This window comes from Lagopus leucura, unplaced genomic scaffold, assembly GCF_019238085.1.
Source record: "Lagopus leucura isolate 7727_CA_CO unplaced genomic scaffold, USGS_WTPT01 Super-Scaffold_100015, whole genome shotgun sequence".
Taxonomy (NCBI): Eukaryota; Metazoa; Chordata; class Aves; order Galliformes; family Phasianidae; genus Lagopus; species Lagopus leucura.
This window is the reverse complement of record NW_024962269.1, coordinates 955108-969071: the sequence shown is the minus strand read 5'-3', so window position 1 is coordinate 969071 and position 13964 is coordinate 955108. Positions and strand designations below refer to the sequence as shown.

The 13964-nt window shown below is 48.8% G+C and overlaps 2 protein-coding genes across 3 annotated transcripts; both read left to right on the top strand.

The window, feature by feature from the left end:
- The first annotated feature begins 220 nt into the window (after positions 1 to 220).
- On the top strand, positions 221 to 6366 carry HYKK (hydroxylysine kinase). Of its 2 annotated transcripts, none has more exons than XM_042875750.1 (5): positions 221 to 393; positions 939 to 1280; positions 2583 to 2725; positions 5003 to 5186; positions 5854 to 6366. In XM_042875750.1, the coding sequence occupies exons 1-5, from the start codon at positions 369 to 371 to the stop codon at positions 6324 to 6326; spliced, it is 1167 nt and encodes a 388-aa protein (XP_042731684.1). In that variant the 5' UTR covers positions 221 to 368; the 3' UTR covers positions 6327 to 6366. The 2 variants fall into 2 exon arrangements, with proteins under 2 accessions (XP_042731684.1, XP_042731685.1); XM_042875751.1 differs by having other exon boundaries at positions 245 to 261.
- Positions 6367 to 7130: 764 nt separating this feature from the next.
- PSMA4 (proteasome 20S subunit alpha 4) lies at positions 7131 to 13797 on the top strand. Its single transcript, XM_042876211.1, has 9 exons — positions 7131 to 7245; positions 7453 to 7481; positions 7624 to 7666; positions 8598 to 8760; positions 11256 to 11333; positions 11553 to 11641; positions 12412 to 12542; positions 12736 to 12859; positions 13390 to 13797. The coding sequence occupies exons 2-9, from the start codon at positions 7479 to 7481 to the stop codon at positions 13542 to 13544; spliced, it is 786 nt and encodes a 261-aa protein (XP_042732145.1). The 5' UTR covers positions 7131 to 7245; positions 7453 to 7478; the 3' UTR covers positions 13545 to 13797.
- The last annotated feature ends 167 nt before the right edge of the window (positions 13798 to 13964 follow it).

Sequence of the window (13964 nt, the reverse complement as noted above, 5' to 3'; positions counted from 1 at the left end):
GTTTGATGGCAGGCAGTGGCAGGATCTGCAAAAATTGATGGGAGTCTGTCTGACAGCTGCCCATCTTCTACACCTGCCTTTTAGACCCAGCATCCACGTCTGCTCAGTTATTTAAGCCTTCGTTACCGTAGCGATCGGAGAGGCACCAATACCACCTTCCCTGCGTCAGCCGACCAACGCAGCGCCGTGCGGGGCGGGCACAGAAAGCGCCCACCTCCTGAACGGTGGCGGTGCTGCTGGGAGACGAAGGCGATGCTGCAGGTGTTGTGGGTCTGTAACGGCGCAGCTGTGTCCCGTTCTGTGCTGGCTGTAGCCCGGGGCACGTTTTAAGGCACGGCCGGAACGCTGTTCTCTTTCAAACCGACGCAATGCCAGGAGCTGGAGGCGGTGTCGGTAACCGCAGAGCTCTTTCCATCGCCGCTCAGCCCTGCTGCTTGCTCGCAGTTCCGCCCGCCCTTCGCCCCGAGGGTTCGGGGTTCGGCCCGTGGCGGCAGCCCCGAGCCCGGCTCGCTGCGGGCCGAGCACGGCTTCGGTTGTGGTAAACGACCGAGGCAGAGGGGCCCGCGTTGTTCCGCGTTCGTACCGCACGCAGCCCCGCTGTGGGCCGGTAGGGGAGCGCTTGCCGCCAGGCGCTTTGTTGCCGGCGGGAAGCCGCGCCGTTCCCTTCCCCGGGGCTGCCGCCGAGCTCCGGCCGCCACCGCTCCCCCCTCGGGGCGGCTGCACTCCGCTGGCCGCCCGCGGCCGGACGGCGCAGGTCCGGCGGCTCCTCCGCCGGGGGAGGCCGGGCCGGGCAGCGGGCGCTCCGGCGGGCAGGGCAAAGGTCCGCGCGGCTCCGAGCGCTGGGGGAGAACGGGGCCGGCTCGGTGGTTGGTTTGCTGCGACCGTTACCGATTGCCGCCGGCGGCACGGCTCGCCTCTTCTCGTCTCTTTCCTCACAGACGCGATGGCTTCCGGAGACCGCCGCCAGCGGGAAGCCGCCAAGCCGGCCTTCGGCGAGGACGAGGTGGCCGAGCTGGTGGCCGAGGTGTTCGGATTAAAGGCGGCGTGGGTCAGGCCCCTGCCCAGCTATGACGATCAGAACTTCCACGTGAGAGTCTCGAGCGGAGGCGAGGCCGAAGGGGCCGAGGAGTACGTCCTCAAGATCACCAACTCGGAAGACAGCCGGCAGCCCGCCCTCATCGAGGCGCAGACCCAGGCCGTGGTGTTCCTCAGCGCCCGCGGCTTCCCCGTCGCCACGCCGCGGCTCACGAAGGACGGCAGCATCATGGCCCTGCGGGCAGGTGAGCGGCTCCAGGACCGCGCCTGGCGGTGAGCGAGCGCCTCGTCACGGCGCAGGTCTGCCTCGCTTCTGGATCCCGCCCTCTTGTGCTGGCACAAACGTGGAGTAACGGTGGGCACCTGCGAGCGAGCTCAGGCAAGCTGCAGAAGGCTGGTGATTTCCTAGGCCCTGCAGCTCTGGCACTTCCTGTAGATCCCAATCTGCTGCACACCTCCCTTTCAGCTTCTGAGCTAGGATTTCTCGGATGAAGTAACTTTGGGGTGCACAGATACTGTGCTCAGAATGCCAGAGCAGAGCTCCATCCAATGCCCTGCATAGTGCAAAAAAGCCAGCAGAGATGCTGGACCTTGAGCAGAGTAAGAGCAGCAGCACTGCAGCAAGCTCCTGCAGGTGTGGTTTGAGGTGGGTGCAGGATGGCTCGCTGCTGGTATTGCTGGTATTGGAAGATGGTTGTTTTAGTAAGAACTACAAGCACAGGGAAGGGTGGGTTATCCTGCAGCTGCTTTTTCACTTAAATTGCCCTGATAGGTTCTCTGGGTCTATTCATGCAAAGTTGTTTAAAGTTGACAGTTTAGATGTAGTACTGGTTGTAGTCGTGACAAAATTGCACAGAAGGAGTCTCCAAAATTAAAGTAAATTTGGCTATCGAAAGTAGAAGCTCAGGTTGCAGTGTATCTGTCAGAGGATGGATACGGTCAGGTGTCAGCTGACTGCCTGTGAAAGTCCAAACTTCACAAAAAGTCCAAACTTCAGCAGCCAAGCAAATGAAGGAGAGGAACACTTAACTCTGAAAACAATTTCCTTATAATTTGAAAAAACAGACGTATCTGTGCACTTAAAAAAAAACAAAAACAACACATTGACTAAATCACGATATAAATGATTTGCCTGTCTGTGCACAGAATGGTGTAAAATACAGTTCCAGCCCATCTATGATCTGATGCCTGAATAAATCGCTTAAACAGTGCCTGGAAGAAAATCTGTAACACATTGCTTTCGTTTTCACTGCTTCCATACACAAGCTGGGATTCCTGAGGGCACCTACAGAGCTCTGTAGGCGAGGGGCGGGAGGCACTTAGTGAAAGCTGCTTTGTGCAGGGTTAATTCCAAGCACAAGGACCAGGCATCCAGCACAGCCTGCAGGTGTGGCAAGGTTTGCACATCATTGTTTCACATTCTGGTAAATCAAGTCTTTGAGTGAGATCAGTTTTATCAGTCGCATCTGAGAGTGAAGAAACCGTTTGCCTCTTGCATTAACTAACAGTAGAGTATGCTGAAGTGACTGACTATCTCTGCTTGTCAGGCAGCGGATCTGGAAACAAAAAGTACATGGTCAGACTGCTGACTTATCTGCCGGGCACACCTGTGGCTAAAATTGCTGCACCTACTCAGCTTCTGTATGATATTGGCAAGCTAGCTGCCAGTTTGGATAAAGCTCTCACAGAGGTGAGTGAGTTCTTGTTCCGGCTTCGCAGATTTCATTCACATTTCATTTCTCCTCTCTGTTTCTTACTGTTCTCTGTCAGCTTTCCTGATTTTAAAACAGAAGTTGGTGATTTCAGAGCTTAATTCAACTTTTGGATGCCACCCTGCATGCTGTAAAACTGGTTAAAACCTTGCCCCAAGTAACCTGAGGAACCTGACCGCTCACTGCTTATAGCAGAGTCTCAGTGATCCTTTTGCAATGCGTTTTTGTACCACAATAAGGGAGACCACGTTTATTCTTGCTCACACAGAACTCACCTGTTTGGCATTTGAAGCCTGGTAAATAAGGAGAGTGAACCCCAGCTGCCTGAATCAGAGCACGCACAGCGTGGTTCCAAAGCATTAAATGCTTGTGTTGGGTACTGCTGGCCCTTCTTCTCTTCTGAACTCACTTTGACTTGCTCTGTTCCTCCTGGCCATTAGGACAGTGACCATTGCTGCAGCAGGAGCAGTCATTTCCTTTTCTGTAATGCCAGCTGTGTTAATGGAGAGAGATGTGTGACACTTCTCTGAGTTCCCCTGCTTTCAGTCAAATAATCTTAATGCATAGGAGATTATTTCTGTACTCTGTAATTATACAGGGTAATAAAACTGACAAATCATCCAGTAATTAAGTTAGATACATAAAAGAATTCTTGCATTATTTATGGCCTTTCATTAACCTCTTCTTTTTGTGTTCTGGCTACTGCCTTCAGACAGTTATGAAGTGTGAATTGCTAGCTTCACTCACCACATTCTGAAATTACAACGGTGTTTTTCCATTGGGAAAGATAACTTACTATTGCCTTTTAATAGTCTGGCTGTGCTCTGATAATGTGATTAAAATAATGTATATGGGCCAGCTAGTCTCAAAAGATGCCTGCGACTTCTCCTGCGAGGAGGATTTAGTAGACAAGAAAGCAAATTTTGATGGAAAAGGCTCTTAAGCCATTAATATATGGATTATCATGTACCCAGATTTGTCATCTAAGGGAGAGAATACTACAGTTCTTACCATCAAAGCTTCTCAATGTCATTGACACCAAAACTAAAGCTAAGGCATTACATTTTCTGATGGCAGATGGGAATGTACAGCCTGTCTTTTCTATCCAGTCAATTTGCTTTGTCAGCTGGGCAGCAAGGCCATGTGCCGTGTGTTCTTTTGTGCACAAAATATCGTTGCACCACTTCCTTTTTCTGCTGTCTTTTTTTGTTTGGATGTGTCTCACATCTTCTAGTGGAAATAAGCAGCTATTGATGACTTGACAGTGACAAAGGCTCAGGCAATTGCTGAGATCTCTGCTTTATTGCCTTTCCCACATCTGGTATCCCTTTGTAGTTCTGTGTTAATTTGTGCAGGGAAAATTGCAGTGGTTGCTCACCAAATGGCAATCTACCTACCAACGTGGTCTTCTGTACAGCATTAGGGATCCTCTGTTGTGATTTTTGCTTTGGGCTTGGTGTTGTTCCTTACTTCTACATGAGTTCCAGTTTTAACTATCATTTAGCTACCTTTAACTAACAGCCTTAATTCTAAACCTAATTTCTCTTTAAGAGGAGCCAACTGCTCATGGGAAGTGAGAAGCACACATGGGGCTGTTTGCTGGGGTCTCTGTGTACTGGATGGATATTTGAGAGCCTGTACACATTTTTATAAGAACAAAGCTCCATGTAGCAGCTCTGCCAAGCACTTCTGTCTTAATGACATTGCACATGTCAGATGATTCTCAGGCTCAACTCTTTAAATGCACAGACTGCATCTGTGGCAGTTTTTGTCTCTTCTGCTCCAACAGCTTCTGTAGCACCAGCTGCAGAATCCAGCTGTGTGACTGCAGCCTTGGCAAGGCCTCTGTGCAGCAGCATCCCTGTGACTCTGCAGGAAGTCACCATTGATTTTAAGTGATTCAGCAACAAAGGGTTTAGGATAATCTGTACTGGAAGAATGGAGAAAAAAACATTCAGGTTTTATGGAGATATTGATAGGCTTGCCTATCTTACAGTTCACTGGAACAGGTTACCCAATGAGGTTGTGGGTGCCCCATCGCTGGAGGCATTCAAGACCAGGCTGGATGTGGCTCTGGGCAGCCTGGGCTGCTGGTTGGTGACCCTGCACACAGCAGGGGGTTGGAACCAGATGAGCATCGTGGTCCTTTTCAACCCAGGCCATTCTATGATGAAATAATCCTTCAGATTCTACTTCTGCTTGTTGGGATGAAGTATGGATTTTAATTTATGGCCTATTTTGTTCTCTTTCTGCAGGAATTCCATCATCCATCAGTAGGAAGTCTGCATCGAGATCAGTTCATCTGGAACCTGGCGAACGTCCCTCTTCTGGATCAGTACATGGATGCCTTGGGCCAGAATGAGCACCGAGACGTTGTGCAGTGGGTCATCCAGCAGTTCAAAGAGAAAGTCACACCCAAGATAAGCAGTTTTCGAGCTTGTGAGTGTTTTGTTCTTAATCACGCTGCAGTTTGTTCCAGGAAACAGGTGCACCAACGCAGCTGGCTTACAGTTATTAAATACCATGGCAGTCAATACCAATACAATGCAGTTATTAAATACCATTGCAGTCAATACCAATACAATGCAGTTATTAAATACCATTGCAGTCAATACCAATACAATGCAGTTATTAAATACCATTGCAGTCAATGCCAACAGAATGCAGTTCCTGTACATTACAGCAGTCACGGGATCTGGCCCTTCCGGGTGGGGGGAGCACTCTCTTGCTGCCTTGCAGTGGGTGCTGGAGGTGCTTTCCTAGCCGTTCCAAGCTTTTCAGGTTTGAATCGGTCCCGGGAACTCTCTCTCTCATCTTGTCTGATTTATTCATCTCAATTTCAATTAAATTGTATATATTGTGTTATTTTGTATTCCAATATTATAGTAAAATAAGTTTTCCTCCATAGATTGCTGCCGCTGCTCTTTTCCTCCCTTCCTTCCTTCCCATTTTTGTGGGACTGGGGTGGGGGGGGAGGGCAGAGGCCTATCGCCCCTGTCACGGACATAGATTGATCTGGTCAACTCCGTGACAAGTTATTAAATACCATTGCAGTCAATGCCAACAGAATGCAGTTATTAAATACCGTTTCTCATTGTGCCTTTAGGTATCAACCACGGGGACCTCAACGACCACAACATCCTGGTGGTTCCTGGCTCCCCTCGTGGGGCAGCCCCGCAGTACTGTGTGTCGGGCGTGCTGGACTTCAGCGACATGAGCTACGGCTGCTACGTGTTTGAGGCGGCCATCGCCATCATGTACATGATGGTGGAGAGCGCGGAGCCTCTCGGTGTGGGTGGACACGTCCTGGCAGGCTTCGAGAGCGTGCTGCCGCTGACGGGTGCAGAGCGGGCGGCGCTGTTCCTGCTGGTGAGCGGCCGCTTCGCACAGTCGCTGGTCATGGCGGCGCACACAGTGCTGCTGCACCCAGAGAACACGGAGTATCTCATGGTCACCGCCAGGACGGGGTGGAGGCACCTGATGGACATGTATGCGCTGGGCCAGGAGGCGGTGGAGAAGACGTGGTTTGAGACGGCCGCGGCGTATGTGAGGCGGCCCCATGAGGTGGGGCTGCAATAGAATCATAGAATTGCAAGGTTGGAAACGACCTGCAAGATCATCTAGTCCAACTGTCTTCTCATTATCACTGCTACCACAAGCACTAAACTGTATCTCACAGCTCCTCATTCAGACGCCTCTTGAACACTGCTAGGGACGGTGACTCCACCACCTCCCTGGGCAGCCATTCCAGTGCCTGACCACTCTGACAGAAAAAGTTCTTCCTTATGTCCAACCTAAACCTCCTCTGGTACAACTTGCGGCCATTTCCTTGGGTCCTGCTTGTTGCCTGGGAGAAGAGGCCAAACCCTTCCTCACCACAGCCTCCCTTCAGGAAGTTGTAGAGTGCCATGAGGTCTCCCCTGAGCCTCCTCAAGACTGAACAATCCCAGCTCCCTCAGCCGCTCCTCATAAGGTTTGTGCTCCAGACCCCTCACCAGTTTCGTTGCCCTTCTCTGGACACGCTCCAGGGCCTCAATGTCTTTCCTGTAGTGAGGGGCCCAAAACTGAACACAATACTCGAGGTGTGGCCTCACCAGTGCTGAGTACACCGAGATGATGACTCCCTGCTCCTGCTGGCCATGTTGTTTCTAATGCAGGCCAGGATGCCGTTGGCCCTGTTGGCCACCTGGGCGCACTGTCAGCTCACGTTCAGTCGAGCATCACCCAACACCCCCAGGTCCCTTTCCATAAAGATGGCGGAGCGCTGCACGGCGCGGTCCTTCCACCGAGCGGCGCGCAAAGGGCCGAGGCGGCCACGGTCACGTGATACGGTCACGTGGTAGGGACGCGCACCGCCCCGGCCGGGTGATGCACCGCGCAGGCGCGGCGGCCATTTCCGACGCTGCGGTGCAGGTGTGGGACAGGCTGTAACGGTTGGTGCTTCCCGCCGGCCGCACCTCAGCGCCTCTTCGGCACATCGCGCGTTCCTCGGCACCCTGTGAGTGAGCGAGGGGAGGAGGGAGTGAGAGCAGAGGGAGCGGGGCGGGCGACGAGGCTTTCGTTCCCCTTCTGTCGCTGTGAGGATGACTCCGCACTCCGGGCCCGGAGCGCCCCAGGCTGCAGGCGGGGGTCGGGCGGGTTCCTCTGGGCTGGGGGCCGTGTGGGGACGGCCCGCCTCTCCTTAACGCGTTGTGATGTTTTGCAGGCCCGCTGCCCCGCCGCTCCGGCACCATGGTGAGTGGGCGCGATGCGGGGCTGCGGGCGGGGCGGTACCAGCAGTGCCCACCTGGACGGGGCCGTTCTGAGCTCTGCTCCTCTTGGGGTGCTGTGCTCCGGCGGAAGGTGACGGTACTTAACGAGCTGTTCCTTCTTGCAGTCTCGAAGATATGACTCCAGAACCACTATATTTTCTCCAGAAGGTACTTTTTGACCCTACGTTTCTAATTGAACACCTTCCATTCTGTTTCTCAAACGTAACGCTGTTCAGCACAGGGCCGGTTGGTTGGGAGCACTGTGTGTCCGTCCTTGTATGAGTTCTTATTTATTATTTACTGTGAGAGTGGTGAGGTGCTGGAACAGCTGCCCAGAGAGGCTGTGGATTCCCTGTCCATCCCTGGAGGTGTTCAAGGCCAGGTTGGATGGAGCCCTGGGCAGCCTGGGCTGGTATTAAATGGGGAGGTTGGTGGCTCTGCACGTGGCAGGGGGTTGGAGATTCGTGGTCCTTGAGGTCCCTTCCAACCCGGGCCGTTCTGTGTTTCTGTGTGAGTTGCACAAACCACATTCACCTGTCACAGTAGCACTGTGTACAGCAGAGTCCCTGGATGGTGGCTTTCCAGTTTTTGTACTCAGGTGTCGGTGTGACCATATTCACATCTGTATATTTACACCAAATTCCACTGCTATTTTTTCTTTTTTTTTTTAAGCACCTTAATAACTCATCACCCTTTGCCTTTCCTCTGAGTGTGGATGGAGTTTGTTACTATTTTGTTACTGATGCTGCTGCTGTGATCTTGTTACACCAGTACTTGCAAGTAATTTTTTTCTTAAGAGACAAAATGTCCGGTATAAATGATTCAGTTGGTTTTTTTTTTTTAACCCATTTTGTCTCTTCTGAAGTAGATCTACTCTTTAGATTATTTTTCCCCCATGCTAACTATGCCCAAGATTACCTTATCAAATTTGTGCACTTCTGATTCCATTCTCTGTTTCAAAAAACTCATTTGCTGGCCCCAGCCTGAGGAACCAGTCCTAAACTGCGAAACAGGCACGTGTATAATTCTTGCAAATCCACCTTTCCTAATATGTGTTCTCATTCAGTGCTGCCTTACTGCAATTTAACTTGTTTCCTAGGCCGTCTGTACCAGGTTGAGTACGCCATGGAGGCAATTGGACACGCAGGTACTTGCTTGGGCATCCTGGCCAACGACGGAGTTCTGCTGGCTGCGGAGAGGCGCAACATTCATAAGCTGCTCGATGAAGTTTTCTTCTCAGAAAAAATCTACAGACTGAACGAGTAAGTTGAAATGCTGGTTGGATGTCTGCTGACGTTACCCGTGACCAAGTACTGTTGTTATTCAAGCATTTTAGCGTTGGACCTGGATTTATTTTGTTTGGAGGGTTTGTATTGATGTGATGCGGCGTTCTGGATGTGTGTGACTGTGTTGATATTATTTGCTTCAGTGATTCTTCTGAAGAAGCATCATGTTTTTATTTATGAAGGGAATTTCCTAGGTGCAATAACCTGTTGTTAATTACCCATACAAGGTAAGGTTATTGCATCACTATTAAATTGGGAGTTTTTGGTTTACAAAATAACAAGAGGAGGGAAATACAGAATGCACAAATCTGAGCACAGTATCACAGAATCACAAAATGGCCCGGGTTGGAGAAGGGACCTCAAGGATCATTACTGGAGGCTTGTCAATGTGGTTCCCTTCTACAAGAAGGGCTGTAAAGAGGATCTGGGGAACTACAGGCCTGTCAGCCTGACCTCGATACCTGGGAAAGTTATGGAGCACATGCTGGGTGAGATCACACAGCACGTGCGTGGCGCCCAGGCAGAGGATCAGGCCCAGCCAGCATGGGTTCGTGAAAGGCAGGTCGTGCTTGACCAACCTCATCTCCTTCTACAACTGGGTGACCAGCCTGGTAGATGAGGGAAGGGCTGTTGATGTAGTCTACCTAGACTTCAGCAAAGCCTTTGACACGGTCTCGCACAGTATTCTTCTGGGGAAACTGGCTGCCTGTGGCCTGGACAGGTCTACAACAGGTATACAGTTGTTTGGGGAAGGAACTGGCTGGAGGGCCGTGCCCAGCGGGTAGTGGTGAATGGAGTTAAGTCCAGCTGGTGACCAGCTGAGGTAAGGAGGCCCTTCAGAGGGATCTAGATCAGCTGGATCACTGGGCTGAGGTGAATGGGATGAGGTTCAACAAGGCCAAGTGCCAGGTCCTGCACTTTAGCCACAGCAACCCCATGCAGCACTGTGGGATGGGGGATGAGTGGCTGGATGACTGTGATGAAGAGGAAAGAGATCTGGGGGTGTTGGTTGATGCTTAGCTGAACGTGAGCCCACAGTGTGCCCAGGTGGCCAAAAGGGCCAACAGCATCCTGGCCTGCATTAGAAATCCACGTCTACAGCCTCTCTGGGCAGCTGTTCCAGCACCTCACCACTCTCATAATAAAGAACTTCCCCCTGATATCCAACCTAAATCTTCCCTCCCTCAACTTAAAACCATTTCCTGCAGTTATCAGCCCTTTCAAAGAGTTGACTCCTCTCCTGTTTGTAGGCTCCCTTTAGGTACTGAAGGCTGCAATGAGGTCACCCCTCCAGGCTGAACAAGCCCAGCTCCTCAGCCAGTCCTCATAGGGGAGGTGCTCCAGTCCCCTGATCATCTTTGTGGCTCTCCTCTGGATCCTCTCCAGCAGCTCTCTGTCTTTCTTGTACTGGGGGCTCCAGACCTGGATGCAGTGCTGCAGATGGGGCCTCACAAGAGCAGAGTAGAGGGGTCAGTCACCTCCCTGTCCCTGCTGACCACCCCTCTTCTGATGGAGCCCAGGATATCGTTTGCTTTCTGAGCTGCAAGAGCACACTGCTGGCTCAGCATTCCCTTTTAAGCCTTTTTTTTTTTTTCCTCGCGTGTTTCAAAGAGACTGAAACAAACTGGATAAAACCTGCTTCAGCTTTCTTTGCCACAGTTGTAGCAGAGATGCTTATCTCACTGCTTCGACCTTTTTAGCTTTTCCAGAGGTTCAGTGTTAGACTGTCTTGCCTGTAGGAAAGGTAGAATTTAAGCCTTGCTGTAAGATGCATTGTGAAACACGAGTAGGTTTTCATCTGTCAGACTCACATTCTGTGTTATCCTGAAAGTGGCTGGAACTGTAGGAAGTGGTGGATTTTCAAGGCAGTGATGTAAAATGTGCACTGGAGTGGCTGCCTAGGCCAGCTGCTCTGAGAAATTGTTAAGATAAAACAATGTGAATTATTGTCTGTACTGGAAGCTCTGTAGCAGTGTGAGATTTAGCAAAGATCTGCTGTATTAAGAGCTAATGAAACAATTAAAACAAAGGTGATTTTCAGCTAAAGCAGTTACTTTTCTAATGGCTGGCATCACTAAGTTACATTCGTACGAATGCAGTGTGAGTCAGCAGATTGCACTGAGGGTCCATGCGGGTTCTGATGTGGCTGGTGGGTGGCCTCTGTGTGGGTCCTGCTGTGTAGCCAGTGCTTCTTGTGAAGGTGTCAGCATTGTTAATCATTTTGGTGGTCCTCAGAACCATGCCAATGATGTACTGACCTGCTCATTTCCCGCTGTCTGCCTCTGCTCTTGCAATATGGTTATGTCAGACTTAGGATGTACTCTAGATGCAGCATCAATCTGTTCTGCCTGGCAGCAGTGTAGTTTTGATCATAGAAGCCCAGCAGCAGGCATTCTGTTTGAAGTGTTGTACAAAGACGTGACTATTCCTTGGGGACTGATAGGAATCCAATTCATATGTTCATTTTGCAGGGATATGGCTTGCAGTGTTGCAGGAATAACTTCAGATGCCAACGTTCTAACAAATGAGCTGAGGCTGATTGCACAGAGGTAGGTTGGCCTGTCGTTATGGGGCTTTGCTTAATTCCAAGGTTGGATTCAGTCTATGTATTAAATCACTGTGAACATGCACTTAGTACTAGTAGTTTTTTTTTTTTTTAAGCCTCTCTGATCTGTTTTATTTTAACTTAGAAACTTGTTCTTCAGTTCAATGTGGTAGCAGGATGCTGTCAAAAAGGATTTTGAGACCCCTTGTCTTTCATGCTGTAGGTATTTGTTACAGTATCAAGAGCCCATTCCTTGCGAGCAGTTGGTAACTGCACTGTGTGACATCAAGCAGGCTTACACGCAGTTTGGAGGTAAGGAAGTGTGATGAACCGTAGTGTTTTTAAGTGTCTAAAGAAAGATTCTCTTAGGTAATTTGAAGCATCCAAGTCTCTGAAGGGTTTAAAGGTATTCTTCTGTAACAAGTTACACCGAGAAACAACAGTAGCTAAATTTAAGGGAATAGTCAGTCAAAATTATGAACTCTTGGTTTGCTGCTGAAATAGTCACTGAGGGATTGATAGCTGAGGCTCAGGCCCGTTGTCTGTAATGCTTTGAGTGCCCTAGGGTTTGGTGAATGCCTTCAGAAAGAAGCAGGGTATCAGTACTGTAACACTGGAAAAAATAGTATTTCTGTGGATCAAATGACATATTAGAAAATGATGTTGTGAGGAGTGTTCCTCAGTAAATGAATGGATGATTCTGGTATTTTGTATATGGGCACTGTGAAAGAATGACCTTTTAATGTACTTGTGTTTGATTGACTCTTAGGAGTTAAATGCTTGAATAATAACCCCTGCATAGTTTAAATGCTGAGGTTTGATTTGAAGTCCTGGAATGATAAATTCCAATTTTTGGAGACAGAGATAAGCTGCTGCTGGGGTTAAATGAAAGAAATCTCTGCTAGTTCTCCCTGCCTCCCATCCCCCAGCACTTAGAAATGCTGTAATGCTTATCTCAAGTAACAGAAGTGCAGAACGGTTTGTTAAATCCTACTTCACAGGAACGGATTTGACAAAGGAAATGAAAGAAAGTAATTGTCACTCATGACCAATCTTGTTCCTAACGGCCTTCCTTCCAACAGGAAAACGTCCTTTTGGTGTTTCATTGCTGTATATTGGTTGGGATAAGCATTATGGATTTCAGCTGTATCAAAGTGATCCCAGTGGCAATTATGGAGGATGGAAAGCTACGTGCATTGGCAATAACAGCGCTGTAAGTTCTTTTTACGTTTCTCTCTCAAAATGATGTAAATGACACTGTGATAATTAAGCTGAGTGCTTCATTATGAGTGCAGAGCAGAAATGGATAACTGTAGAAACACTGTTCCTCATGTTCTGATATTATCTGGCAAAAAACTTAGTTTGATTGCCCAGTGATACCATTTAAATTTCTGTGGAATTCATAGGCAGCTGTGTCAATGCTGAAACAAGACTACAAAGAAGGAGAAATGACCTTAAAGACCGCACTTGCATTAGCCATTAAGGTTCTAAATAAGACCATGGATGTCAGCAAACTTTCTGCAGAGAAAGGTAAGCAGTTCTCTAATGCTGGATGACTTATAAAGATATATATATATATATATATATACATAATATTAATATATATTAATATATATATTAAAAATAGAGAGTATGTTGAGAATTTTTTTATACTTCAGCTGTGGTTTGTTGGATTTTATAGCTCACATAAGAAAATAATTTTGATGATCCTCATTGACTTTGCTAAGTGACATGCAGTTGACTTGGGTGAGGATGATCTTCTTTGGCCAGCTCCAGGTTCCCAACCATGGTTTGGCTAGGCCTCAGTGCAGCAGCAGAAGTGGTTCTGTGCCTGGTGGAAGAACCACTGGAGAGCTGTGGATGAGCTGGTGCATGCTGCTGCACAACAGGGCTGCTGCAGAAGAGGACTGCTGCCACCTGGCTTGCCATTCAGGCAGCTTTTAGATGGAGGCAGGACAAGAACCCTCTGCTTCATTGTCAGTTGTAACTACTTGACCTTTCTGATGATGTTCTTTCAGAAGGACAGTACGTAATGCCTCTGTCTGCTCCCTGTGTTTCAGTTGAAATTGCAACGCTGACAAGAGAGAATGGGAAAACAGTAATAAGGGTTCTGAAGCAAAAGGAGGTGGAGCAGTTGATAAAACAACATGAGGAGGAAGAAGCAAAAGCTGAACGTGAAAAGAAGGAAAAAGAGCAAAAGGAGAAGGATAAATAAAATTTGAAGTCAAGTGTTCTGAAAATAGCATAGGACCTGCTTCAGTTAAAGGTAATCTGGTTTTCTGTTTTGTGGAAGCCTACAAATACGCCAGGGGAGAACATGGAATTACTTTTGCTGAACCAGGTCCTTAATCATCATCAAGATAATTAGTTTTCTGTTCCTTATATTGACCAATAATTGCTTTAATTCTTGAACACCCTTTCTTTCATCTTCTATTTTTTATTATGGAATAAAATTTAAGAAGAATGGTGATGAGTGTCTTTATTTCCTTGGTAATGCCTGTCTATGTGCTGTCTTGAGGGAACTGATTGCTTTGAAACATAACATGGTGTGTGCCAGCTGGTAGCTCTGTGCGTGAACTGCAAGGCAGGAGGGTGCCTTTTCAAGTAGTGAAGGGGCTTCAAATCTGGAATAGCA

What these genes read in the sequence shown, in the direction of transcription:
- PSMA4 (XM_042876211.1), top strand. An exon ending in GGCTTACACGCAGTTTGGAG is followed by an intron (nt 11,642 to 12,411) that starts GTAAGGAAGTGT and finishes TCCTTCCAACAG; the next exon opens with GAAAACGTCCTTTTGGTGTT. An exon ending in CAAACTTTCTGCAGAGAAAG is followed by an intron (nt 12,860 to 13,389) that starts GTAAGCAGTTCT and finishes CCTGTGTTTCAG; the next exon opens with TTGAAATTGCAACGCTGACA.
- HYKK (XM_042875750.1), top strand. Translation starts at nt 369, where the DNA reads ATGCCAGGAGCTGGAGGCGGTGTCG. An exon ending in AGGAGCTGGAGGCGGTGTCG is followed by an intron (nt 394 to 938) that starts GTAACCGCAGAG and finishes CTTTCCTCACAG; the next exon opens with ACGCGATGGCTTCCGGAGAC. An exon ending in CATCATGGCCCTGCGGGCAG is followed by an intron (nt 1,281 to 2,582) that starts GTGAGCGGCTCC and finishes TCTGCTTGTCAG; the next exon opens with GCAGCGGATCTGGAAACAAA.